This window comes from Callithrix jacchus, chromosome 4 (genome assembly GCF_049354715.1).
Source record: "Callithrix jacchus isolate 240 chromosome 4, calJac240_pri, whole genome shotgun sequence".
NCBI classification, from domain to species: domain Eukaryota; kingdom Metazoa; phylum Chordata; class Mammalia; order Primates; family Cebidae; genus Callithrix; species Callithrix jacchus.
The window spans coordinates 13,192,377-13,220,217 of record NC_133505.1 but is presented as its reverse complement, the minus strand read 5'-3'; the positions used below and the strand labels follow the sequence as shown (position 1 = coordinate 13,220,217).

The following is a 27,841-nucleotide window of genomic DNA, read 5'->3' as shown; positions in this document are numbered from 1 at the left end:
CATAAAAATATGTCTTTTTTTTTTTTTTTTTTTTTTTTTTTGATGGAATCTGGCTCTGTCACTCAGCCTGGAGTGCAGTGGCATGATCTCAGCGCACTGCAACCTGCACCTCCCGGGTTCAAGCAATTCTTCTGCCTCAGCCTCGAGAACAGCTGGGATTACAGATACCTGCCACCATGCCGGGCTATTTTTTGTGTTTTTAGTAGAGACAGGGTTTCACCATGTTGGCCAGACTGGTCTCAAACTCCTGACCTCAGGTGATCCAACCTCCTCGGCCTCCCAAAGTGCTGGGATTACAGGTGTGAACCACCGTGCCCAGCCAAAATGGGTATTTTCTTCTGTCCAGTGATAGGAATGGAATGGAGAACGCATTTTATTACAGGAGCAGCCATCAGCCACCCACACCTCCTCTGCTCCTGTCCCTTGTCACTCTCTGCCTTTCATTCTCAGTTGTTGTAAACTCAGGAGACATAAGCTAATGTTAGCTTAAGCAAAATGATTTTCTTAAAAAGGAAAATGGGGGAAGCTGCCGATTATCTCCTAAAGGTAAAACAAACTTTTCATAAAATAGAGCACGAAGGCAAGCCCTGGCCGCAGTTTATCGGTCCAGTCTGCACTCTTGATGCAAACTGAGCATCCCTAAACAAACAAAATATAGTCTAGAGCCAAAGGTAAATAATCTTTCTAACAGCTATGATTTTGCCTTAACCCTCACCTCTGCTACCTACTAAGTATGGATAATTTGAGAAAGTACAGATTTTCTGCATGTTCCTGAAATCTGAAAGAAAAAAGCCTGAATTCAGTGGTAGTTCAGACTTAGGCCCTTCTGGCCAAATGAAGTAGCTGTCCAGCTAATTCAAGCCACATGTCCCTCTTGGTGTTTATATAACTGTTGGCCCTCTACAGTTTGTTTCTTTGATGGGTATACTCTGCTATCTTTAACTCTGGAAAGTTTTCCCATGGAAAATTTAATTTTATCTTTCCTTTTTTATAAGAAATTGTATTCTCAAGCTGGCAGACAAGAAGAAAAGACAATCTGGAAATTCCAGATTTGATCTAAATACCAGCAAAGCCAAACTAATAATTACAGCTACATATCAAGGCAATGTATGCAGAATATCTGGATCAGTTGAGCATATTAGATTATGTTCATTATATTCTTTTTCTTTGCTTTTGAGACACAGTTTTGCTCTGTCACCCAGGCTGGAGTCTTGCCTCCCAGGATCAAGCAATTCTTGCGTCTCAGCCTCCTGAGTAGCTGGGACTACAGGCGTGTGCCATCATGTCCAGCAAATTTTTGTATATTTTGTCGAGATGGAGTTTCACCATGTTGGCATGTTGGCCAGGCTGGTCTCAAACTGCTGACCTCAAGTGATCCGCCTGCCTCAGCCTCCCAAAGTGCTGGGATTACAGGCATGAGCCACCATGCCCGGCAGTGTGTTCATTGTATTCTTCTGGACTCTACTCGGAGGGCTTGGTCTGCTTTTATAAAAAATTTTTACTTTGGGCATGTAGAACTGAAATCACCACCTGTGATTTTTGAAGGGCCGCATCTGGGTATACAGGTGGTGCCCAACTTAAGATGGTCTGAGTGCCCATACAGGCATTGCGTTTTTGACTTCAGTACGGTATTTAATAAATTACCTGGGCCGGGCGCGGTAATCTCAGCACTTTGGGAGGCCGAGGCGGGCGGATCACGAGATCAAGAGATCGAGACCATCCTGGTCAACATGGTGAAACCCCGTCTCTACTAAAAATTAAAAAATTTGCTGGGCATGGTGGCGCGTGCCTGTAATCCCACCTACTCAGGAGGCTGAGGCAGGAGAATTGCCTGAACCCAGGAGGCGGAGGTTGCGGTGAGCCGAGATGGCGCCATTGCACTCCAGCCTGTGTAACAAGAGCGAAACTCTGTTTCAAAAAAAAACAATAAAAATAAAAATAAATAAATTACCTGAGATACTCAACACTTTATTGTAAAACAGACTTGGTGTTAGATGGTTTTGCCCAACCGTGGTCTCGTGTAAGTGTTCTGAGCACATTTATTTAGGCGAGGCTAAATTATGAGGTTCAAGAGATGAAGTGTATTAAATGCAAGTTTGACTGTCACAATATTCTCAACTTATAATAGGTTTATGGGATGAAACCCCATAATAAGTCAAGGAGTATCTGCATAAATTAAGAGGAAAAGCAAACGTAAAAACACGAAGTTACTGGTTTACATGTACTAATATAGACAGCATGTGTTACTCCCAGGCCGTTTTCTGATTTTAAGCTGTCGTTACTTCTCCAAAGCAACTTTGCTTTCTGTTCTGTCTTCTTTTCATCTACTGCCAAAGCTCAGATCTTTCCAGGTCACCAAAGGAATGGCATACAGGGACCACAGGAGGGTGGGAGGAGTAAAGAATCGTGAAACCATCAGAAATCATCAACGAAACCATGAGATCTGAGTTTTTATGACCTTTCCCCTGGTCTTTCTATCTTGAGACAAGGGTGTTTGGAGCTTTGCTTCTAAAGAAAACAGATCAAAATGGGCCTCCCAATTCTTTCATATTTGTGGGACCATCTTTTTATTTCAACTATATTTAAGTACCGTTAGTACTTTTATGGAAATCTGAAATTCCAGTAGTGTTCTGTTTCCCCAAATTGACTTTTTAAAAACTATTAATAAATTTATGTCTAAAATATTATTCAGCACTTCACTGTGGTATTAACAATTCTATGTTCTCGGAAAGGCCCCCAGAAACTTTGTGTTCATGAACAGAGGAGGTCTCAAAATTCTGAGAAGTGGAGCCAGGTGCAGTGGCTCACACCTATAATCCCAGCACCTTGGGAGGCTTATTTGAGCCCAGGAGTTTGAAAACAGCCTGGGCAATGTGGTAAGACCCCATCTCTACCAAAAAAAAAAAAAAAACTGATTCTAGTAAGTGATAAAAATAAGAGAATAGAGACAAATGTCATAAATGTAATTTAGTTACACTCACATTGTACAGAATGATCATCTTTTAGTTTATTGCAGCCTTTTTACTTGACTATTGTTGTCTTCTAATAAAAGTGTGCTATAAATAAGAATGTAAAACTTGCAAGTTCTTATGGAAATTAACAAATGTGGAAAGGTATCAATTTCAGTAAGTTATTGATCAATATACATCTTGCATAAAATAGAAAGAAATTGGTTTTGACGTTGAAAATATAAACACACCCTACAACATGAATTTGCAAAGCATATTCACTTCCAGAAAGGCTGTCTGATTTATGTGTATTAGGCTAGTTCTAAAACTGGTATTCTTCCTCTTAATGGCTCCCTCCTATTATGGTATATGAGAGGCTTATCCTCATGTTTTGTGTTCCACATTGCACAGGGCCATTTGGGATTCTTTGTCCTTGGAAAAATTAATAAACAGTATTTTATTAAAATGTTCAGTTGTCACTTTGGGATGCCAAGGTGGGAGGCTCTCTTGAGCCCAGGAGTTCAAGACCAGCTTGGGTAACATAGTGAGACTCTGTCTCTTAAAAAAGAAGAAGAAAAAAAGTTCAGTTGTAAAGCATTGTTAGTCTCTATAGTTGTAGTGTGAAGATGTAAGTGTATTACAATTGAAATGGCTTTGTGATTTTGAAACTGCTTTTATTTTTTGAGACAGGGTCACTATCTCCCAGCTGGAGTGCAGTGGTGCCATCCGCGCTCACTGCAGCTCAATCTCCCGCGCACAAGCAATCTACCCACCTCAGCCTCCCAGCTCCCAGGTAGCTGAGACCACCATCCCATAACCACCATACCCGGCTAATTATTTTACTTTTAGTAGCGACAAGGTCTCACTATCCAGGCTGATCCCTCACTCCTGAGCTCAAGTGACCCTCTCACCTCAACGTCTCAAAGTGCTTGAATTACAGCCATGAGCTACTGCACTGGGCCTGAACTGCTTTTAAACTGTATGATTGGACACCTATACCTTATCACTGCTACCTAGAGATCATTAATGGTAAGCTGGGTGGTTGATGGGCCAGGATGGTTCAGAGACGGGCAGCTAAAGAGAATCTAACCAAGAAACAGAAGGGAGTGTATGTTTGTGTCCATGAAAGAGAGTGGGAGGAGGGGCTGGTAAAGGAAGGGTGAGGGAGAGGAAACACCCATAAACAGTGCCACGGCATGTCAGCTGTTTCATTTTGTGGGTTTATGTGCAATCTCCACAAATACCTAAAGACAGGTGGCTCACAGCATTACTACCACTAAGCTAGTTCTATGGAAGGAACATCTTAACAAAAGCTGTGCTGCAATCAATGTAATCCACCTGTTCCAAGAGACTCTCAGGTGATACTTTGACTTTTTTGGTGTCCGCTTTTTAAAAATGGGTAAGAACCCTAATAGGTTGCCTGACCTGATCTTAATTTTTCTATTTTTTGAGACAGAGTTTTGCTCTTGTTGCCAGGCTGGAGTGCAATGGCGTGATCTCAGCTCACCACAACCTGTCTCCCAGGTTCAAGCAGTTCTCTTGACTCAGCCTCCTAAGTAGCTGGGATTACAGGCACGCCCCACCACGCCCAGCTAATTTTGTATTTTCAGTAGAGATGGGGTTTCACCACGTTGGTTAGGCTGGTCTCAACCTCAGGTGATCCACCCGCCTCAGCCTCCCAAAGTGCTGGGATTGTAGGTGTGAGCCTCTACACCCAGCCTCCTCTCTGTTTTTTCTTGGGACATCTAAAGACAGTGTCAGGTTGTGATTCCACTTGTGGCCAGGTACATAGGAGAATGTAGAAAGCTTCGGGGTCATGTTCTGTAATCTCCCACGGAACGAGAAGAGGGAGCAAAGATAAGTGACCCTGCGAGAGGCAGCTCACGGAGACCCAGTGACGGGAACATCTGATCAGGACAGCTCACGGAGACCCAGTGACGGGAACTTCTGATCAGGGCAGCTCACGGAGACCCAGTGACGGGAACATCTGATCAGGGCAGCTCACGGAGACCCAGTGACGGGAACATCTGATCAGGGCAGCTCACGGAGACCCAGTGACGGGAACATCTGATCAGGGCAGCTCACGGAGACCCAGTGACGGGAACATCTGATCAGGGCAGCTCACGGAGACCCAGTGACGGGAACATCTGATCAGGGCAGCTCACGGAGACCCAGTGACGGGAACATCTGATCAGGGCAGCTCACGGAGACCCAGTGACGGGAACATCTGATCAGGGCAGCTCACGGAGACCCAGTGACGGGAACATCTGATCAGGGCAGCTCACGGAGACCCAGTGACGGGAACATCTGATCAGGGCAGCTCACGGAGACCCAGTGACGGGAACATCTGATCAGGGCAGCTCACGGAGACCCAGTGAAGAGAACATCTGATCAGTTTGATTTTGAGTCCACTGTACAGTAAAGCCCCTGAATGCTGATCAAAAAGTAGCCTTGGAAACAGGAGCCTGGTGTTGTGCTCTCGCTGGGACTGATATGGGAATGAGCCAGGACATACAAAGGATTAGTTCAAGGCAGAGTTTCAACGGGTCGCGAGTTCCCTTATTTTTTGGCTTTTATTTTCAACTTGTGTAGCATTAAATCCTTTGTCTCATGTTCCTGGGCCAGCCATCTGAATATATCAAAGTTCCAAAAAGTTGAATATGTGGCTTTTTCATTTCAGTGTCCTTTAGTGGTTCTTGGAGAGAAAGTCTCTGAATTCCGAGAGCCAGGTAACCATCTAAATCATTCTAAGATTTAGAAGCCAGCATCGTCCCCGCTTTCCACAAAATAGGACTGTAAAGCTGTAGTGTTTCAGATGTTGAGGGAGGGGGCTGTCCCTTCACTGGCTGAATGGGTTATGATGTGTTTATGAGTGAAAGGAATACTTCGTGGTTATCAGCATCTGAGGACCAGAATACTGTTTGATGTGCAAAGCTTATATTACACTTTCTGATTCAGAGCAAATTCTCAAATCTTATCCCAGTAACATAGAAAATATTTCAAATACTGGGGAGAAAAATGGTCAGTCTCAGGAACTGTGAAATCGTTTTCTACTTGACCCAAAAGTCCTATTGAAATTAGGCTGCTCTTCCTTAGAAACAAAAACCATTGCAAATTAAATGTTCCTGAGATGAGCTCTGCAGCCTGCAGGGTTTCTAAGATGTGTATTCTGAATAAGAGAATAGTCTTTTATTTTCAGGGTAATTCTACACTTAATAGGAATTATTATATAAGTACTTTGAAAATAGCATTTGTTTTGTTTTGCTTTGACACAGGGTCTCACTTCCAGGCTGGAGTGCAATGGCGTGATCTCAGTTCACTGCAACCTCCACGTCCGAGGCTTAAGTGATCCTCCTACCTCAGCCTCCCCAGTAGCTGGGACTCCAGGCATGCATCACCATGCCCGGCTAATTTTTTGCATTTTTTAGTGGAGACAGGGTCTCACTTTGTTTCCCAGGCTGGTTTCAAACTCCTGGACCCAAGCAATCCATCCTCCTCAGCCTCCCAAAGTGCTGTGATTACAGGTGTGAGCCACCATGCCTGAGCCAGCATGCTTTGTTTTGTTTTAATGGAAAACTACTACAGGTTAAGAATTCCTGATTTTGATACTGCATAATACTAAGTTGTTTATGACAATAAGGATATTCTGTCTTCGTTAATATTTGGCACTTAACGTAATGTTTTACCTTTCATATTTGATATTGAAAATTTATGAGCCTAAGCCACATTTCCATCACTCCCAGTTGGTTAAGCTTCCTCACTATTGAATTTGTTTATAATTCCTTATTATAGGTATACAGTTCTATTTGAGGATTTAAAAGTAAAACAGGGCTGGGCGCAGTGGCTCACGCCTGTAATCCCAACACTTTGGGAGTGTGAGGCAAGTGGATAATTTGAAGTTAGGAGTTCAAGATCAGCCTGGCCAATATGGCAAAACCCTTCTCTACTAAAGATACAAAAATTAGCTGGACATGGTGGCACGTGTCTGTAATCCCAGTTACTTGAGAGGCTGATGCAGGAGAATCGCTTGAACCTGGGAGGCAGAGGTTGTAGGGAGCTGAGATCACGCCACTGCACCCCAGCCTGGATGACAGAGTGAGATGCCATCTGAAAAATAAATAAATAAATAAATAAAAGTAAAACAGTACATAGGCCAAGTTTGTGGTATGTGTGTTTCTATCCTACCAGTTTTAAGTTCTGTGAAAATATCATCTATGGGATCCTTTCCCTAAATATTAAAACTGGCACTTCAGGAGGCCAGGGTGGGAGGATCACTTGAGGCCAGAAGTTCCAGACCAGCCTGGATAACATAGTGAGACCTCATCTCTAAAAAAAAAAAAAAAAAAATTAAAAATTAGGCAGGCATGGTGGTGTGCACCTATAGTCCCAGGTATTCAGAAGGTTAAGGCAGGAAAATCACTTGAACCCAGGAGTTTGCGGTTGCCGTGAGCTATGTTCACGCCACTGCACACAGCCTGGGCAATAGAGTGAGACCCTGTCTCCTTAAAAAAACAAAACTGAACTAAAGCAAGTCTCCCTCTTGTCTCTCACCTCTTACTGTCATTTGAATTTGTTAGGCTTTCATACTGAAAACAAAGGTTGTACTTTACGTAGCAGTGAAAATAAGAATAAGCATAGCTTTTGGATCAGGAAGAATCTAATTTTCAGTTGGTTCACTAATAACCAACATTCAGTGAAAAGTCGTATGGGTCCTGCACCCTCATGTTGGAAATAGATGCTCGGTGCCGCAAAGAAAAATCAGCACTGAGACAAAGGATCTCTCAGCCACGCAACTTTTACTTCCTGGACCGCAGGAAGGGCACCCTCCCTAGCCATCGTGCCACAAGAGTACAGTGAACAAAGGAAAACAGACACATTTATCCCTTACGCATTTGGAGTCATCCTTACTGCTGTGTCTGATCTCTGTTGGCTGGAGTCAGACCTCACAATCTAAACTAAAATCTGATTGGCTAACAACTTAAAACTTTTCTAAGCAGGTAAAAGCAATGGAGAGCTGGGACATGCCCGTGAGCACGTCCAGCACAGATATCTTTGTTAAAATACAAGGACATAGAACATACTATGTGCCTGTAAGCATGGCATGTCTGACAGCTACATAGAATAGAGGTTCACAAAGTTATTAGCACACTTATTCTTTTTTTTTTTTTTTGAGACGGCGTTTCGCTCTTGTGACCCAGGCTGGAGTGCAATGGCGCAATCTCGGCTCACTGCAACCTCCGCCTCCTGGGTTCAGGCAATTCTCCTGCCTCAGCCTCCTGAGTAGCTGGGATTACAGGCACGCACCACCATGCCCAGCTAAGTTTTTGTGTCTTTAGTAGAGACGGGGTTTCACCATGTTGACCAGGATGGTCGCGGTATCTTGACCTCGTGATCCACCCGCCTCGGCCTCCCAAAGTGCTGGGATTATAGGCTTGAGCCACCGCGCCTGGCCTAGCACACTTATTCTTTAACAAGAAAGGAAACCTTAAAAAGGAACTTTTCAACTTCCCACACTTCATACCTTCAGATTTGACAAGCATCCTTGTCACATATGGTCCTTGTTTGGGGGTCAGTTTGAGGCAGGCGTATCTGGAAAATCAGGTCCAGAGAGTTTCTATATCTCTCACTGCTCAGAAAGGTTCAGAAACATCCAATAACCACTGAATATTTTTAGCCTCCCCCATGCCCCATTGGTGGTTACAGTTTCTAGTGTCTCAAAAGAGCTAATCCTTTGAGACCAGGATTAGCTGGTCTCAATTGGACCACTTTTTTCTTGTGATTCTAAATTGGCCAAGGCCCAGTGTCATTTTGATCCTGAGCCTTGCACCTGGACTTGTGAGTGTGGTTCATTGGCCTCTGACTTGGCAGCAGGGCTCATGGCCACACAGATGCTACTGACAGACAGGGCCACATAGCCGAGTCATGTTCCTTATTCCCAAGCTGGAGCCGCCTTGGTTCAGATCCTCCTAAACAGACCCACAATGCCCAGGGATGCCCTCTGGGAGCCTTTGCTGAGTCTTCAACCCCTCATTGGCAGCAGGTTTTGACTCATTCGGGCAAAATCCCAGCAAGGGCGCAGTCTAAATGCAACACTCTGTCTTCTGTCTTCTCAGGGTCCTGTAGCATCCACCACATCAGCGTTTTCTGTCCTCTCCGCTGGGCCTGGCCTTCCTCCACCCCCTCCTCCTCCGCCTCCTCCAGGGCCACCTCCACTTTTTGAGAATGAAGGCAAAAAAGAGGAATCCTCTCCTTCACGCTCAGCTTTATTTGCCCAGCTTAACCAGGGAGAAGCGATTACGAAAGGTGAGAAAACAAGACCTTGAAGCTGCCTCCCTTTCCCTCTGGCTCCCAGACACAAAGGGCGGCCAGAGCCCAGTGACAGATGTATCACTCCATCCCTGTCCCCAGCATACAGGGAGAGTGGGGCTGGTGCTGGGAGGACAGGAGCCTGCTGTGTTCTTTATGTCCATGCAGATGGGCTCAGGGGGCCACTGTGCAGACCAGAAGGAAGATCTCGGAGACACTGGGTTCTAAATGGACCACTGTGCTGCATCCTTGCTTTACCCCTCGGTGCTTCCACATCATTGTCTGCAACCCAGGCATCAAGATCAAGTGAAATAAAAATGGCAGGCTAGGTGTGGTGGCTCACGCCTGTAATCACAGCACTTTGGGAGGCCAAGGCGGGAAGATTGCTTGAGCTCAGGAGTTCAAGTATAGCCTGGGCAACACAGTGAGACCCATCTTTACCAAAAATTAATGGAAATTAGCTTGGCATTGCAGCAGACACATGTAGTTCCAGCTGCTAAGGAATCTGAGGTGGGCGGATCATTTGAGCCCAGGAGGTAGAGGCTGCAGTGAGCTGAGATTGCACCACTGCAGTCCAACCTGGGTGACAGAGTGAGAACTTGTTTATAAACAAACAAATAAATAAATAAAAATGGCAAACATTAGCTCCTCTGTCTTGAAGCAGTATACAGGCTTATTGAAGAATTATATCCCCTCTATTTTGGGCTAGGAGCTAAGAATCCCAAATTCAAAATTTTTCTCTGGCTCCAACTGGCTCTGCTATGCCCTGTGAAACTCATTTACAAAGTAAAGGAATGGATTCACGAAGTCAGTTTCATATTCTGATATATACTCATTGGAATGCCCTAACCTTTTTGGCTGTGTCTGGAGAATGATTCAGCCATAAGAGAAGAAGTAAGACATGTGATCCTTTTTCATGAGGTGGTTTGATCTTTGCAGAATTTTTATGTGTCATTTTATCTCCCAACAGAAGAGGTTTAAAATAAAAATACTTGGTGGGGTGCCGTGGCTTATGCCTGTAATCCCAGCACTTTGGGAGGCCGAGGCAGGCAGGTCACTTGAGGTCAGGAGTTCAAGGACCAGCCTGGCCAACATGGTAAAACCCTGTCTCTACTAAAAATACAAAAATTAGCAGGGGTGGTGGCACTCCCCTGTAATCCCAGCTACTCGGGAGGCTGAGGCAGGAGACTTGCTTGAACCTGGGAGGCAGAGGTTGCAGTAAGCCAGATCACACCAGTGCACTCCAGTCTGGGTGACAGAGTGAGACTGTCTCAAAAAATAATAATAATAATACTTACAGTGCTTCTATCAACTCTACACTTATACAGGACTCAGATCCTGCATCCTAACTTGGAGAAAGCACTAGTCTGTTTTGAAAGTGGCATTACTAAAAGTTCTTGTGCTCTTTATGTATACCATGTTAATCTACCAAGTTAGAGACATTTCCCTTTGCATAAAATAATTGTGTCCGTGTGTGTTGCCCTCCTAGGGCTCCGCCATGTCACAGATGACCAGAAGACATACAAGAATCCCAGCCTGCGGGCTCAAGGAGGGCAAACTCGATCTCCCACCAAAAGCCACACTCCAAGTCCCACGTCTCCTAAATCCCATCCTTCTCAAAAACATGCCCCTGTGTTCGAGTTGGAAGGAAAGAAATGGAGAGTGGTAAGTGAAGTGCTTTAACCTGTATTCCTGACACGCACCAGTGAGAGGACCAACGGCAGAACCAGTTACCAAGATCTGAACGATTTCTTTTAATTTTTTATTGATACATAACATTTGTACCTATTTACGGGGTATCTGTGGTATTTTTTTACATGCGTAGAATGTGTAATGATCAGCCAGCCAGGCGTGGTGGCTCACGCCTGTAATCCCAGCACTTTGAGAGGCTAAGGTGGGCGGATCACCTGAGGTCAGGAGTTCAAGACTAGCTTAGCCAACATGGTGAAAACCCATCTCTACTAAAAAATACAAAAATTAGCTGGGTGTGGTGGCATGTTCCTGTAGTCCCAGCTACTTGAGAGGCTGAGGCTGGAGAATCACTGGAACCCAGGAGATGGAGGTTGCAGTGAGCGGAGATCACACCACCTCACTCCAGCCTGGGTAACCAGAGTGAAACTCTGTCTCAGAAAAAAAAAAGAATGTGTAATGGTCAACTCAGGGTATTTGGGATGTCCACTTGAGTATTTATCATTTCTATGTGATGAGAACATTTCGAGGCCTCTCCTCTAGCTATTTTGAAATATATAATACAGTGTTGTTAACTGAAGTTACCCTACTCTGCTACTGAAAAGTTAGAGTTTAGTCCTTCAGACTATTTGTTTGTACCCGTTAACCATCTAAGTGAAGTGACAGAGGTGAAAACCACAGGCTAGAGTAGGATATTTCTGAATGCTTCCATAAACTTCATGTTCACGAATTCTCATGCATTCTTTTCTTCAACTTTTTAAATTATTTTGTAAGTGGTCATAAAATACACATAACCTAAAATGAACTGTTTACCGTGTTTAAGTGTGCAGTTCAGTGGCATTAAGTCTGCCATCACCACCACCCAGCACAGAACTCTTTTCATCTTGCAGCACCAAAACTCTGTACCCTTAAATAGCTCCCTATTTCTGCCCCTGCACCCTCCCAGCCCCTGGCAATTACCATTTTACCTTCGGTCTCTATGAATTTAGCTATTCTTTCTATAAGCTTTTAATCAGGCAGTAAGACAGACCATTAATATATGAAACTGACTGGGCATGGTGGCTCACACCTGTAATCCCAGCCCTTTGGGAGGCTGAGGCCGGCAGATCACGAGGTCAGGAGATCGAGACCACGTTCACCAACATGGTAAAACCTCTTCTCTGCTAAAAATTAAAAAACTAGCTGGTGGCACGTGCCTGTAATCCCAGCTACTCGGGAGGTTGAGGCAGGAGAATCGCTTGAACCTGGGAGTTGGAGGTTGCAGTGAGCCAGATCCCGCCATTACACTCCAGCCTGGTAACAGAGTGAGACTCTGTCTCAAAAAAAAAGAAAGAAAATTATATATATATATGGAACTGAAAAGTCTGTGCCCCACTTTGATGTGCTGTGAGATGTTTCATTCAGTCTCACAGGTAGAGGCATTGATATCACTGTACCCTACTGCTGCCACCTGCCACTGTCCGGGCTAAGTGTGTGAGCAGGACGTAGACACTTCAGATGGGAGGGAGAGCTGGTGTCTCCTGCTGATCTGGAGGGCTTCCCTAAAGATGAAGGACAGAAATCCCTGGAGAGTTATCATCGCCTTGAAAACACATGGGGCTTAGCCCCTTGCTGTGACCCTTCACAGCCGTGTTTGCCCAACTCCTGTTTGACACAGCAGCTTTTGCTTGCAGCATCAAGTCCAGACTTGGCATCAAGGTCTCAACAAAAAGCTCTCACATCCCTGCTGGAGCCTCCCACCTGCTGGGGTGCCTGAGACCTGATGTTTACAAAGAGATACTGACCTGCTTCCAAGAAGTGGTTCCGTTTTTCCCATCGTAACAATGACAGAGGAAGGAGAGATGGTTCCAGAAGAATGTATTGCCAAGCCATACTTCACGCTGAGCTCATAGTAATTTCGGAGTGCGGTGGATTCTGTTTGTATATCCTTATGTTTCATATTTGTATTTGTTTTAATTCTAGGAGTACCAAGAGGACAGGAATGACCTTGTGATTTCAGAGACTGAGCTGAAACAAGTGGCTTACATTTTCAAATGCGAAAAGTCAACTCTTCAGATAAAAGGGAAAGTAAACTCCATTATCATAGGTAGGGCAGAATTACGGCTCTATGGTTATTATGATGTTATATAAATAAGTTGTATATATTTAGTGGAGTTGGTTTCTCGGTGTGTTTTTTTTCCCCTAGACAACTGTAAGAAGTTTGCCCTGGTGTTTGACAATGTGGTGGGCATTGTGGAAGTGATCAACTCCAAGGACATTCAAATCCAGGTGAGCAGCCTTTCCAGCCACGCTCTAAGCTGTGGCCTGGCACAGACCATCCACTCTGCCTGCAGGAAAGGGCCTTGCTCTCCTGTGGCCACCTAAAATACTCCTATTCCTGTTCCTTCTAGACCCAGCTCTGTCATCACCTCCTCGGTACACCCCTCTCTTACTTCTCAGTGTTAGTTCCTCTTTTCAGAGTCTTGTAACAGACCCCATTGTATGTTTCCACTACTGGCACACCATCCCTATTTCAAGGACAGCTAACTGGCCGGGCTTGGTGGCTCACACCTGTAATCCCAGAACTTTGGGAGGCCAAGGCAGGCAGATCACCTGAGGTCGGGGAGTTCAAGACCTGCCTGGCCAACATGGCAAAACCCCATCTATACTGAAAACACAAAAATTAGCCGGCCATGGTGGTGGGTGCCTGTAATCCCAGGTACTCAGGAGGCTGAGGCAGGTGAATCACTTGAACCTGGGAGTCAGAGATTGCCGTGAGCTGAGATCATGCCACTGCACTCCAGCCTGGGCAACAGAGTAAGACTCCATCTCAAAAAAAAAAAAAAAAAAAAGGACAGCTAACTAATCTTTATATCCCCAAAAACTTGCCCAGTACCTGCACATAGTAGGCATCCAGTAAATGTTTGTTGAGTATGGTTTGAGTGAATCAACTAATGCATGAATAAAAATACTGTGAGACTCTCCTAGTATGATTAGCACCAAATCATTAGCACCGCATTCCAAAGAGAACTTTTTTCTCAGAAAAAATTGGTCCTGGATGATGAGGAGGAAAAGTTTTTCTAAACAATCAGTGGAATCAGAGAAACAACCTGGGAAGTAGAGTTGGAGTTGAATTTGCAAAACAGAAGAAAATCTGTGAATTAAAATCTTCAATAATTTTGGTTTAGCCAGATGGAATTTTCTAATATGCCAAAATCTAAAGGACTTACTGGTTTTGGCCAGTTGTAACTTCTATCTTTTTTTTTTGGAGACAGAGTCTTGCTTGAGCCTAGACTAGAGTGTAGTGTTGTGATCATAGCTCACTGCAGCCTCAAACTCCTGGGCTCAATTGATCCTCCCACTTCAGCCTCCTGAATAGCTAGGACTATAGGAGTGTGCCACCATCTGGCTAATTTTTTTATTTTTTGTAGAGACAGGGCCTAGCTATACTGCCCAGGCTGGTCTCGCATTCCTGGGCTCAAGTGATTCTCCCACCTCAGCCTCCCAAAGTGCTAAGATTACAGGTGTGAGCCATCATACACAGCCCCATAACTTCTATCTTTAATTACATTTTTTTATATTATTATCCTTTACTATCTGACATTTTCTAATAATGCTTGTTAAAATTGGAATCAGGTTTTAGGGGTCTTTTTCTTTTGTGTTGTTGGGCTTCTTACCACTGACACTTTTAATTAGAGTATGTTCTTGAGTGTATGTTTTACATTTCACTGTCCTTTAAGAAGTTGGGGCTGGGTACAATGGCTCACACCTGTAATACCAAGAATTTGGGAGGCTGAGGCAGGTGGATCACTGGAGCTCAGGAGGTCAAGACCAGCCTGAGCAATATAGTGAGACCCTCTCTCTACTAAAAATTTAAAAAATTACCCGAGCATGGTGGCAGGCACCTACTTGGGAGACTGAGGTGGGAGGATCGCCTGGGCCCAGGAGGTCAAGATTGCAGTGAGCCATGATCAAGCCGCTATACTCCAGCCTGTGTAACAGAGGTAAACTCTGTCTCCAAAACAAAAAATGGCAGTGAGCAAATAAGAAAAGAATCCTTGCCCACATGAAGCCTAACATTCTGGCAGCACTATCTCCCAGTTTCGTTTTCCTTTTTTATTTTGAGATGGAGGCTTGCTCTGTGGCCCAGGCTGGAGCACAGTCTCAGCACAATCTCAGCTCACTGCAACCTCTACTTCCCACGTTCAAACAATTCTCATGCCTCAGCCTCCTGAGTAGCTGGGATTATAGGCACCCACCACCACACCCAGTTAAGTTTTTGTATTTTTAGTAGAGACAGGGTTTCTCCATGTTGGTCAGGCTGGTCTCAAACTCTTGACCTCAAGTGATCCACCTGCCTCGGCCTCCCAAAGTGCTGGGATTATAGGTGTGAGCCACAGCACCCAGCCCCAGTTTAGTATTTCTGATCACCACATTTATTCATTTAATAACACAACTTTCCCCTCAAACTATTATGCATGAAAATGTTAAGGAAGTCACTCATCTTCAGAAAAAGCCCAGTACCTCAAGGATGATCATGGTTCATAGAAACCTAATGAGACCACACTTTCTGAAGAGCTATTTTGGATGGTGGGAGTTCCTATGTAAAAAACCAAGCTTTTTCCCACTTTACATTATTTTTAATTTTATAAAACTAGAACTAACAATAGCGAAGTAATATTTGATGGCAGAGGTGAGAGGACATGTTTAGCCATAGTCATGCAATCATAGTGTGTTACAGTTGAAAGCATCTCAGAAATAATGCAATCTAACACACATACCACAGACACACCTTAATTTTAGAGAGTTTATTTCAAGTTCCCTCTTATTCTTACAGAAATTGAGCTTAGGTAGCAATGGGTGAAACCATAAATAAGGAGTTAGCATTTTTTAATGTAAATACATCACATTCAAAATATACAACCAAATAAATTCAGTATAAAACATGAAACCATGAAGAAAATAGGAAGTTCTAAATATTTGTCATGATTTTGGGGGAAGAAAATTATCCTAAACCAAGAAGAAATAGAAGAAATTTTCAAAACAGATAGGCAGATATGTCTACCTAAAAATTTAAAACTTCTGAATTCCATACAATGGAATATTGTGTAACTATTTTTAAAGTTATCTAGAAAGATATTTATTATATTTTGTTAGGAGAAGATAATAGTCTTATACCATTATGAAGAGCATGATTTCATTATTCTAAATGTATACATGTAAATACCTATATATGCACACATATATATCCTAGGATATATATATACACATATATATATACCTATATATCCTAGGATATACATATATCCTAGGAAAAAGTCAGAAGGAATATATTACATTTCACAACTGAGTTAAGGGTATCTGTGGCACTCCTATAGCAAAAATACTTCATTTGAAGCTTCAGGATTCACATTAAAACCAAATTTACAGCAATAAAGATGCATGGTTAAAAAAAAGAATAAGAAAATAGAGGCAGAAACAAGGAGAGAATTCCTTCTGTCACTGCTTATGTTTAATAATGCATTAAAAGTTCTAACCTAAGGAATAAGATAAGTAAAATAATTGAGATATAAAATTGGAAAAGGAAGAGACAAAAATGTCCTTATTTCTCAACAAAATAAATGCCTTTATATAAAACCCAAGAGAGTTAAGAAACTGTAAAACTAAAGAAACATTCAGCAAGATAGGAGAATATAATATGAACATGTAAAAATCAGTAGTATTTCTTTCTACCACAAATAAGTTCTAGAAAATGCAGTAGAGGCTGGGTGCAGTGACTCATGCCTGTTTCCCAGCATTTTGGGAGACCAAGGCAGGTGGATCATGAGGTCAGGAGATTGAGACCATCCTGGCTAACACAGTGAAACCTCATCTCCACTAAAAATACAAAAAATTAGCCAGGTGTGGTGGCATGTGCCTGTAGTTCCAGGTACTCAGGAGGCTGAGGCAGAAGAATCACTTGACCCTGGGAGGTGGAGGTTGCAGTGAGCCAAGTACAGTGCATTGTGCTACTGTACTCCAGCCTGGACAACAGAGTGAGACTCTGTCTCAAAAAAAAAGAGCAATAGAAAATTAGGTTGAAATAGCTATTTTGTTGCTACATGCAACAAAACTGGAGGAACCTAGCAAAAAATTAAACAGAAATGGGAGATAGTTAGCAAGAGTGATGTTGTAAGTAAATGGACAGGAAGACATCCCTATCAATGGTCTTAGTTATTTAATGTGAGTTTAATAAAATTCAGCTCAAAATTTCAACAGTTTTAAATGAAAAATGGTCTCAAAATTCATTTGTAAAACAAATGGACAAGAATAGCGAAAACTATGTGAAAGATGAATGAGGTGAAGAGACTTGCATACCTGATGTTGACTCACTGTAAATGCTATATTGTTTGTGGTATACAAAAATAGATAAATGAAACAGATTGGCAAGCCCTGAAATCGATAAATGCATAGATGGAAATTTGTATTTTAGGACAATTGATTATCCTTGTGGGAAAAAAATACACTGAATCATACATAAAAGTATAATGCTAATTGTGAAAATTGCATTTCAACTTTGATAATAACATGTAGAAGAAAAATTTTATGCCTCGGAGTAGGAAATAATTAGAGTCAAAAACCACAAACCATAGAGAAAGGACTGGTCATTTTAACTACATTAAAATTTAAATTATATGTTTAACAGAAGACATTATATACAAAGCTGAAAGACAAGCCATTGACTGAAGAAATATATTTGCAATGCAAATAATCAAAAAGGATTTGTATCTAGAATTTATAAAGAACTTAATAAGAAAAAGGCTGCCAGGCACGGTGGCTCATGCCTATAATCCCAGCACTTTGGGAGACTGAGATGGGTAGATCACCTGAGGTCAGGAGTTCGAGACCAGCCTGACCAACATGGTGAAACTCCATCTCTACTAAATACAAAAAAAATTAGCCAGGCATGGAGGTGCATGCCTGTAGTCCCAGCTACTCAGGAGGCTGAGGCAGGAGAATCTCTTGAACCTGGGAGGCAGAGGTTGTAGTGAGCCAAGATCATGCCATTGCACTCCAGCCTAGGCAACGAAAGTGAAACTCTGTCTCACAAATAAATAAATACATAAATAAAATAAAAAATTTAGAAAGCACATCTAGAAATTCCAAAACATTACTGCGGACACATTCTTGAAATACAGATATATGTGCCATATTATTATTTGCGGGAATACAAATGTGTACCTGACCTTGAACTACCCCTGCATTTTTCTGTTTTTTTTTTTTTTTTTTTTTTTTTTCACTGACACTCAATTCCAGTTCAGTGTCCAGTTTCTGTGGAGAGAGAGGAGGAAACAGAGAACCAGAGTGACCTGGCCAGACTCCCCACAAGGAATTCTTTACATCACTTGCACTATCAATAGGAGTTGCTCCTGGTTTGCAATCCAGTCTTTTCTCCACAGTGAAAGAAGAGATGTCTTTATCGCTTTAATTACCATGACAAGAAGGAAAATTATAGAGTTGTAATATGGTCTTTGGGTGAACAGTCTGCCCTTATGGAGATTTTAGGGGGGATGTCTGAAAACTGATTGTTAGAAGAGAAATTTAAAACCAATCCGAATTTTTATAGCACTTCGATATTTATAAACAATACAAAGAATCGCCTCCTCTTTTGTATGATCCTATTTATTTGTATAACAAGTATCCTGAGCCAAGCCCAGGTTTTGGCTCCTGAAATGAATACATTTCAAAATACCTAGACATTCATCTCATGTAAGCCTCAAATTCAGCCACTGAGATTTTTATCCAGCAGAGGACTTAGGCGAAAAGAATGGTAGTATTCCTTATTTAAGTTCAGGAAAAATCTACTCAATTTTTACTTAAGAATAGTTTTGCCTATAAATGACAACATTAGAACTTCTTTTAATCCTAGTTTCTTAGAGATTTGTCAAAAGTAAAATTTCAAGCAGATGAATGTAAATGCATCTTGTTTCTTTTATCATGTAATCAAATACATCAAATCCACTAACAAGGTTGTGAGGCTTTTTCTGAACATCTAGCTGCTGTTTCCAAATTAATCGCTTAACTTTGTCTCAGGAAAGAGACCCTGAGGTTTGCGAATCCCCTTGTGTGGTCCTTTTTATTCTGTCCCCAAATGACACCTATCCTACTCTGCCTGAAGACTTTGCCATTTCCCACCTTCCCAGCTCTGACCCACTGAATCTTAATGCTTTGTTAAGCCCAAGTTAAAGCCAAGAGGAATGGCGACTGTATTTATTTGAGGGCCGGAAATTGTTATTTCTGTTTCTTTCCTTTGGTCCCAGATTTTTTTCCCTCTTTCAGGTAATGGGGAGAGTGCCCACAATTTCCATTAATAAGACAGAAGGTTGCCATATATACCTCAGTGAAGATGCATTAGACTGTGAGATCGTGAGCGCCAAGTCATCTGAAATGAACATACTTATCCCTCAGGATGGTGATTATGTAAGTACCTTTCCAAAGCTGTCAAGAATTTTTCTTGAGCCTTCATTATTAACATTCTTAGAGATTGATCAATCAACTACCAACCTGTGAGCTTTGTTTGTAGCATAATTCACAGGCAGGAGAGGCATTCAGGGAGCTGTCTTCATATCGCTTGCTGCCTATTAGCTTTTTGACTGTACTCACTCCTGGATTTGTGATTCTCAAGATAGTGTCCTAATAATTAGTTTTTAATGGACTAGCTTTTATCAAATAGCACAGCATGGGCTGGGCACAGTGGCTCACGCCTGTAATCCCAGCACTTTGGGAGGCCGAGGTGGGCAGATCATGACGTCAAGAGATCGAGACCATTGTGGCCAACATGGTGAAACCCCGTCTCTACTAAAGATACAAAAAAATTAGCCAGGCATGGTGGCACACGCCGGTGGTCCCAGCTACTCGAGAGGCTGAGGCGGGAGAATCGCTTGGACCCAGGAGGCAGAGGTTGCAGTGAACCAAGATTCAGCCACTGCACTCCAGCCTGGTGACAAAGCAAGACTCTGTCTCAAAAAAAAAAAAAAAGCACAGCATGCATCTGAGTTCACATTATGTAGGACTAAGTATTTTCCTATATTCTGGTGGAGGTAAACAGGAAAGAAAGAGAATTACTTCAGGGGGAAAATAGGAGGACAGAGAAGAGACAGTAAGTAAGTAGGCCTATTTGTGCAGCTTGAGTGAGAGGTTAAGTGTAAGAATCAGGAACATTTGTGAAATACCAATTCCTTAATCTTGGACACAGAGGTTGGATTAAGGAGGCTTGGGGTAAGGCCTAGGAATCTGGATTTTTAACAGGCATATTCAGTGATTCTTTTTTTTGAGACGGAGTCTTGCTCTGTCACCCAGCCTGGAATGCAATGGCATGGACTCGGCCCACTGCAACCTCCACCTCCTAGGTTCAAGCGATTCTCCTGCCTAAGTCTCTCAAGTAGCTGGGATTACAGGTGCCCACCACCATGCCAGGCTAATTTTTGTATTTTTAGTAGAGATGGGGTTTCACCCTGTTGGCCAAGCTGGTCTCAAACTCATGACTTCATGATCTGCCCGTCTCGATCTCCCAAAGTGCTGGGATTACAGGCATGAGCCACCACACTTGGCCCATATTCAGTGATTCTAATGCCATTAGTCCGTCCAACAGCCCTTCTGAGAAACTCTAGCCTATGGGATTTGGCCACTGTTTATTTTCTTTGCTTTCTCTCCTCCACAAACCAGCTTCTAAAAGAAGCATACACATATTCTCACACATTGAAAAGGGAGTAGAAGTAAGTAAGTGCATTTCCGGGCTCATGAAGTGTGATGGATCTGCTAGTTGCTACTTGGAAGTGGGGAAATAAATACAGAGAAAATTCCCTCTTAAGTTTCCCTGTGCAGGGAGGCAGTGAACAAGGGAAAGATGGGAGAAAACATAACTTAGCAGGCATACATCTGAAGAGGAGCTCCCTCAGCCTGAGGGGTCAGTTGCCAGGACCCATACAGCAATCAACACGCAGGTTGATCTTAAGCAGACAGCTTGACCGCTGCCATGTTCTCCCTTACCCACCTGGCAGTAAGTTCTTCAGCTCCGCTCAGCCACATTTCATACATTACAGGCCAGAATTCATTTCGGTTTAAAAAACAAAACTCCAGAAGCCTCAGGCCATGCTTCACTAGTGAGTGTGTATGGACAGCCTAACCCTGAGCTAGAGAAGAATCCCCTCTTGGGCTCGCCACCTAAAAAACTCCTGGATTGCTGACGCCAACAGATTCAGCATAGGAGAGCCAAGAATTGGAGGGAGCCCTGGCCTTTTCAGCTGTATGGGACTAGATCTCCTGAGGAAAGCAGTGGGGTTTGGGTGAACACTACAGACCTATGAAGCTGGAATCTATGGGCGTGGGACCCAAGTACCTGTAATTGTTAAAGATTCCCAGGTGATTCCAGTGGGGAGCCAACATTGAGATCCACTGGCCTGAAGGAGGAGTGTGGCCAGGTGCAGTATCTCATGCCTGTAATCCCAGCACTTTGGACAGCTGAGGCGAGCGATCACGAGGTCAAGAAAGAGATTGAGACCATCCTGGCTAACACGGTGAAACCCAGTCTCTACTAAAAATACAAAAAATTAGCTGGGTGTGGTGGCACGCACCTGTAGTCCCAGCTACTCCGGAGGCAGGAGAATAGCTTGAACCCAGGAGGCAGAGGTTGCAATGAGCCAGGATCACACCACTGTACTCCAGCCTGGTGACAGAGTGAGAGTCTGTCTCAAAAAAAAAAAAAAAAAAAGAGTGTAAGTCAAAACCTGAGTGTTCGTGATAAAAACCAAGGTCTTGCCTCTTACAGGTCGATTACCTTGTGACCCTCTCTTATAGGTCAATTACCTCGTGACCCTCTTCTGGTGTTCTCGGTTGGAGCTGGTAGGGAACAACACAGAGGCTCTGCCATGGGCATTATGGTGTGGGAATGGATGGAGGGGATGACTCATCTTGAAAGAAGTTGGTCTCCCAGGGAAGACCCGTTAGCATATTACTAACCCCTCACTGCTCAGAACAGATTTGGGACAGCTGTAGTGCAGGTACTATCAAAGCGGTGCCCTCATCTGGCACCTTCCCTGCCTGGCCTGCTTCTTGAGAACAAACACCAAGACTTGTCTACTCATCCAGAAGAGCCCCAGGAGGAATACCGGCTGCACAAACACACACATTATTCAGATTGTGGGTTCTTTACTTCAAGATGTTTCCATTGCAGATTTTACTCAAAAAAAATACATCACTCATTCTAGCAAGGGCTTTGCCTTTTGTTTTATTTATTTATTTATTTGCTGGTTTGTTTTTTCAGACAGGGTCTTGCTCTGTTCTCCAAGTCATGGCTCACTGCAGCCTCGACCTCAATCAGTCTTCCTGCCTCAGCCTGTCAAGTAGCTGGGACTACTGCCGTGTGCCACCACGCCCTGCTAATTTTTGTATTTTTTGTAGAAACAATATCCCTGAGGACGGACAAAGACAAAGGGGAGGGTGGGATTACCATCTCCACTCCTGGGAATCCTTCTGTGCAAGTCTGCCAAAGGAGATGCCAAATCAGAGTGGCTCTTCAGCAGCACTACACTGTGTAAGGTTTGTCCTTGGACAGTGGGGTCTCACTATGTTGCCCAGGCTGGTCCCAAACTTCTGGGCTCAGATGATCTGCTGGCATCAGCCTCCCAATGTGCTGGGATTACAGGCATGAATCATCATGCCTTGCCCAGGCCTTTCCTTTTAAATGAATGAATGGCTTCATCCAAAAGAAACAGTTGGATCCTACTTCCGGGAAGATAGGTACCCATGTGTGTTCCACTGGAACGCCACAGTTTATGAGCGTAGGCATCAGTTTATCAGACACATGAGGTTTCAACAAGCACTGCATGGACTGGAAGTCTGAGGAGGCCCGGAAACTGGGTCCAAGGCCTCCTTCCCTTGGAGAGGTTTTTTTATCTTCTTCTGAAGGTCTATCCTTCTTCCTTGCCTTGGAGATCTTCTGTCCTCTTCTGAAGTGCGACTGGAGAATCACTCTCTGGGAAAGGAGAGTGTTGACTCAGACTACTTTCTTTTGACTATTCTCTATTATTGGTGTGTGTGCATTTTCCAATGGGAAGAGTAGGGTGCCATGGTGAAGGGTAACAAACATATATATAACCCTAAGCTCACTTTTACAATTTATCAAGGAGTTGAGGGCTACCTCTGGGATAAAACCTTTCTTCTACATGTGGCAGGGACCAGCAGCATCACCTGGGAGCTTGTTGAAAATGCAAATTCTTATTCCATTCCCCAGACCTACTGAATCAGAATCTGCATTTTCCTAAGATCCTGAATCAGAATCTGGATTTTATTATTTTTTGGGGGGGGGTGGGGGAAGACAGAGTTTTCTCTTTTGTTGCCCAGGCCAGAGAACAGTGGCACAATCTTGGCTCACTGCAACATCCACCTACTGGGTTCAAGTGATTCTTCTGCTTCAGCCTCCTGAGTAGCTGGGATTTATAGGTGTCTGCCACCATGCCCGGCTAATTTTTTGTATTTTCATAGTAGAGACGGGGTTTTGCCATGTTGGCCAGGCTGGTCTCAAACTCCTTACCTCCTTGGCCTTTCAAAGTGCTGAGATTACAGGCATGAGCCACTGCGCCTGGCCAGAATCTGTATTTTAATAAGATCCCAGTTGATTCATGTGCATGTTAAAGTTTAGTGGGGAGTAGTGGGTAAGATAGAGCCCAGGTTTGATTTCTGGATGTGCTGCTTACTGGCCGCATCATTTGGGGCCAGTTGCTTCATCGCTCAGGCCTCTGTTTCCTACAGATGACATCCCAAGAACTCCTAGCTCGTAGGGTTATTATAAGAGATCTGCTGAGTTCATCTCTGTCCAGGGCTTAGAAGGATGCCTGGTTCATTATAAATGATGCTTTTAGCTTTAACCGTGATACTGGCTTGAAGTGACAGAATTGACACATGACGTATACAAGTCAGCACGTGACAGAGACCTTCCCATGACGCAGCTTGCAATTCCATCGAATTTCTTTGTCATGTGGCACAAATCAGCCTCTCCATCTGTTTGCCAAAAAAAAGCCTTCATTTAAATCACTTTGTCGTAGTTTAAATCACTTTGTTGTTCTTGCCTTTTTCCAGAGAGAATTTCCCGTTCCTGAACAGTTCAAGACAGCATGGGATGGATCCAAGTTAGTCACTGAACCTGCAGAAATTATGGCCTAACTTCCCCGAGAGACGGAACCTCTTCAGCTGAATACCTGAATCCCCCTATCAAACAAACAAAAAAGCAGCAGTAAAGAGCTAGAAGTTGCAGTAGCCCCTACTGCGTTAGCTTTGGCCTCCAGCGATTCTGTGCTATAGACACAGCACTGTTTCTGGCACGCCTCGTGGGCATTTTGAAATATTTAACATTTCCTCATTATTTGCCTTTGTGTGTGATTTTAGTTCCACGTGATGACTTGTGAACATTATGGATTTAAAGGAAAAAAAAAGAATTTTGTTCCCCTCATATCAGGAACACAGTAAATAATAGGTAAAAAGACTGCATGATTCACTTTTACACTTATGTTTCATTGCTAGTTAAAAAATAATACCTTTGAGAATCTAAGATGTACATTTTTACCTTTTAGACAATTTCAATATAACATAGAAGCAGTAGTGTGCCCTGAAAAATGTACACATTTTTTCTTATTGTTACCACATGTTCAGCATTATCAGCGTGGATATCATCAGCATGAGTACATATTTCAACCCACACTTTTGCAAGATATGAGTCCATATTAAGGACCAAATTCCGTTTCTTGGTCCTTCAAAGACCTGTATTCTCTGTAGTTACTCAAAACTGAAAATAAATTCTGATTATAATTATCCATCTTAAATATTTTTCCACCATGTCATCTGAAAACTTACTTTTCTTGTGCATAAGAGATTCTTATGCCAAAACATTCATCAGGAGAAATCGTTTTGGCTATGGAATACCTCGCAACTCTGCTCTAAAATCAAGCTCAGTTATTGTTTTCCAAGTTTGAAGCTGTTAAATATCAGATGCCTTGTAAATTATGTCTTTCATGTTTTATTATAGACTGATTTCCTCCTTTCCACCTGCCAGACTTGCTAGCCAGGCCCCAAAGTGAACATGAAAAAGCCATACATGTATACTTCTCTTAAAACCTAAGGCGTTGTCTGTTGGTTTGGCTTGCTGCTTCTATTTTGTAGTCTTGATAGTAGATGCTGCTTCAGCGTAAGAGTAGCTGTGCTATTCCTTTGTATCTTCTCAGTACGTAGTGCTGAAAATCTGCAACTTCTTGGATCACATTTAATGAATTATAGTCTAATGCTTGCAGGCCCAGTACAAGCATATATATTGTGCCTATTACAGCCTTTGGGATACATCCTTTCCGTTTTTTAAATACCTTCTATATCCATATAGTATTCAAATTATTAATGCTCATGTATCTAGGTTTTTGCTATAAAAGTTTTGTCTGTATGAATAATGTGGCTTTAGTAAATAATCATTTTTCAACTGTAAACTTATTCTGAAATAAAGTAAAATTCTAATTGTTTAAAAATTCTGGCTGTTAAAATGATTTTCTTCCACTTTGATTCTCCCCTTGCTCTTGTGTCAGACTTAGGAAAGACAGCTGAGTCCTTCTGGTTGAATCAGAGAATTTATCCAGCATGCCGCCAGCTTCTCTGATGAATGGTGTCTCCTGTGAGATAGAGCCATTTGCAGTTGGATCGACTGTCAGAAAATTCTAGAATTTAGTTTTGTAAATCAAGTCCTCTTCACCGAGAGAATCCTCCTTATAGATCTTGGTTAATGTAAACATCCCTGAACGTAAGTGATCCTGTAAATACCATACATACATTATAAACATACAAATAACATAATAAATGTGTAAGTAAACTTCTAAAAAAACTGAGAAGAAAAGACCCTAAAATGGATATATTATCTACCCATAATATAGCAATCATTTTATATTGAGAAATAAGTCCTCTCAATTCTTAGAAGCTGTCAACTGGCCTCAGATTGACACACACCTGTAATCCCAGCTACTTGGTAGGCTAAGAAGGAGAATCGTTTGAACCTGGTAGGTGGAGTTTACAGTGAGCCGAGATCACTCCGCTGCACTCCAGCCTGCGAGACGGATACAAGACTCCATCTCAACGACAACAACACAAAGGTAGGTTGAATTTGTTGAAAAACCTTTGGCAAGTCTTGCAGCATGCTTCACCGTATATATTGAAAATCTGGACTTGAGGCTCAATGATTGTTTTACCAGCCCAGTATTCCTTAAGCCAGGGGTCCTAACCCCCAAGCTGCAGACTGGTACTGGTCCATGGCCTGTTAGGAACTGGGCGGCAAAGCAGAAGGTGAACAGTTGGCAGTTGGCAAGCCAGAATTACCACCTGAGCTCTGCCTCCCGTCAGATCAGCCGCAGCATTAGCTTCTCACAGGAGTGTGAATCCTGTTGTGAATTGTGCATGTGAGGGATCTAGGTTGCGTGCTCCTTAGGAGCATTTAAGACCTGATGATCTGTGGTAGAACAGTTTCATCCTGAAATTATGCCCCACACCCCAGCCCGTCTGTGGAAAAATTGTCTTCCACAAAACTGGTCCCTAGCGCAAAAAGACTGGGGCCTACTGCCTTAAACCATCTACTCAAGTAACGTAAGAGTAGGTTGAATTCAGCTAGTGATACTGTTGGGAATTAAAAAGGAAAAGAGAAAAAGAAAAGAGTAGGTTGAATTCTGGCTTATGCCTGCAATCCCAGCACTTTGGGAGGCCAATGCAGGTGGATCGCCTGAGCTCAGGAGTTCAAGACGAGCCTGGCCAAATGGTGAAAACCTGTCTCTACTAAAAATACAAGAATTAGCTGGGCGTGATGACACACACCTGTAATCCCAGCTACTTGGTAGGCTAAGAAGGAGAATTGTTTGAACCTGGTAGGTGGAGTTTGCAGTGAGCCGAGATCACTCCGCTGCACTCCAGCCTGCGAGACGGGCACAAGACTCCATCTCAACGACAACACAAAGGTAGGTTGAATTTGTTGAAAAACCTCTGGCAATGTATAAGTATTGTACTGGAGCGAGCGTAGAAGGTCAGCACCAAGACAAAAGTATGCCAAATTGTGGGGTCTTTATTGCCGGCGTCCACGGAGGACTCGCGTTTCTCCAACCCGTGACCCCGAAAGGAGGGTGTCAAGACCTTTTATGCCCGTAAACCGCCTCAGGGGTGAGGGGTGGGGGTAAGGTTGAGGGGCTTCTGACATTCTGAAGGCCAGGGGACTTTGGACATTCCAATTGTTACTTAGGTGGTTCACAGAAGTCAAGATAAGCGTCAGTTTACACATTGTCTGGGTAGGGTGGAAATTACAGACCTTAGTTACTTATTACAAGTCGCAGGGGCCAAGATGGCGTGGGTTTGGACTGCTTGCCTGTCACATCAGGGTTACAGAGAGCAGTTTCCACAGAAAGCCGAGGCATGGCTGAGGTATACAGTTTTATGGCGCTTTTACCATGTTACATTCCCCCCTTGTTTTATTTATGGGAATTAAATCATTAATTCCTCCAGTAGGGTTAGTATTGTTTGTTTGTTCTAAGGGGGGTTTGCTCTAGGGATTTACAGCACGGATTAGGGTGGTGACCTCGAGAGTGCACGAGTCTGAGCTTTAGTGAATCGGGGGATGAGTGTTTGATGCTCCATTGTCCTCTTGGCGCAGTCTTGACGTGGGTGTGATGAATCCAGGCCGTTAGTCTGTCCACCTTGAGTGTGGTGGGTGTGATTAGGATAACCGTGTAGGGTCCGTTCCAGCAGGGGTGTGAGGCCGGAGGTGGCGAATCTTTTAACAAGGATAGAGTCTCCAGGCTGGAAGGGGTGTGTTGGCTGCTCTGCAAGGTCCAGTGGGGTGGGACGGGTGTCCTTAGTGAGCTGGTGTACCT

The 27,841-nt window shown here is 43.2% G+C and overlaps 1 protein-coding gene across 13 annotated transcripts in view; it reads left to right on the top strand.

Moving 5' to 3' along the window:
- Positions 1 to 25,468, top strand: part of CAP2 (cyclase associated actin cytoskeleton regulatory protein 2) — a 142,193-nt gene extending 116,725 nt beyond the window's left edge. For all 13 annotated transcript variants that reach the window (XM_035294829.3, XM_035294827.3, XM_008993922.6 and 10 more), the window contains 6 exons: positions 9,062 to 9,251; positions 10,744 to 10,919; positions 12,906 to 13,029; positions 13,129 to 13,211; positions 19,242 to 19,382; positions 24,039 to 25,468. In XM_035294829.3, coding sequence (XP_035150720.1) covers positions 9,062 to 9,251; positions 10,744 to 10,919; positions 12,906 to 13,029; positions 13,129 to 13,211; positions 19,242 to 19,382; positions 24,039 to 24,122 — 798 coding nt within the window. In that variant the 3' untranslated portion in view covers positions 24,123 to 25,468. The remainder of the gene's footprint in view (positions 1 to 9,061; positions 9,252 to 10,743; positions 10,920 to 12,905; positions 13,030 to 13,128; positions 13,212 to 19,241; positions 19,383 to 24,038) is intronic.
- The last annotated feature ends 2,373 nt before the right edge of the window (positions 25,469 to 27,841 follow it).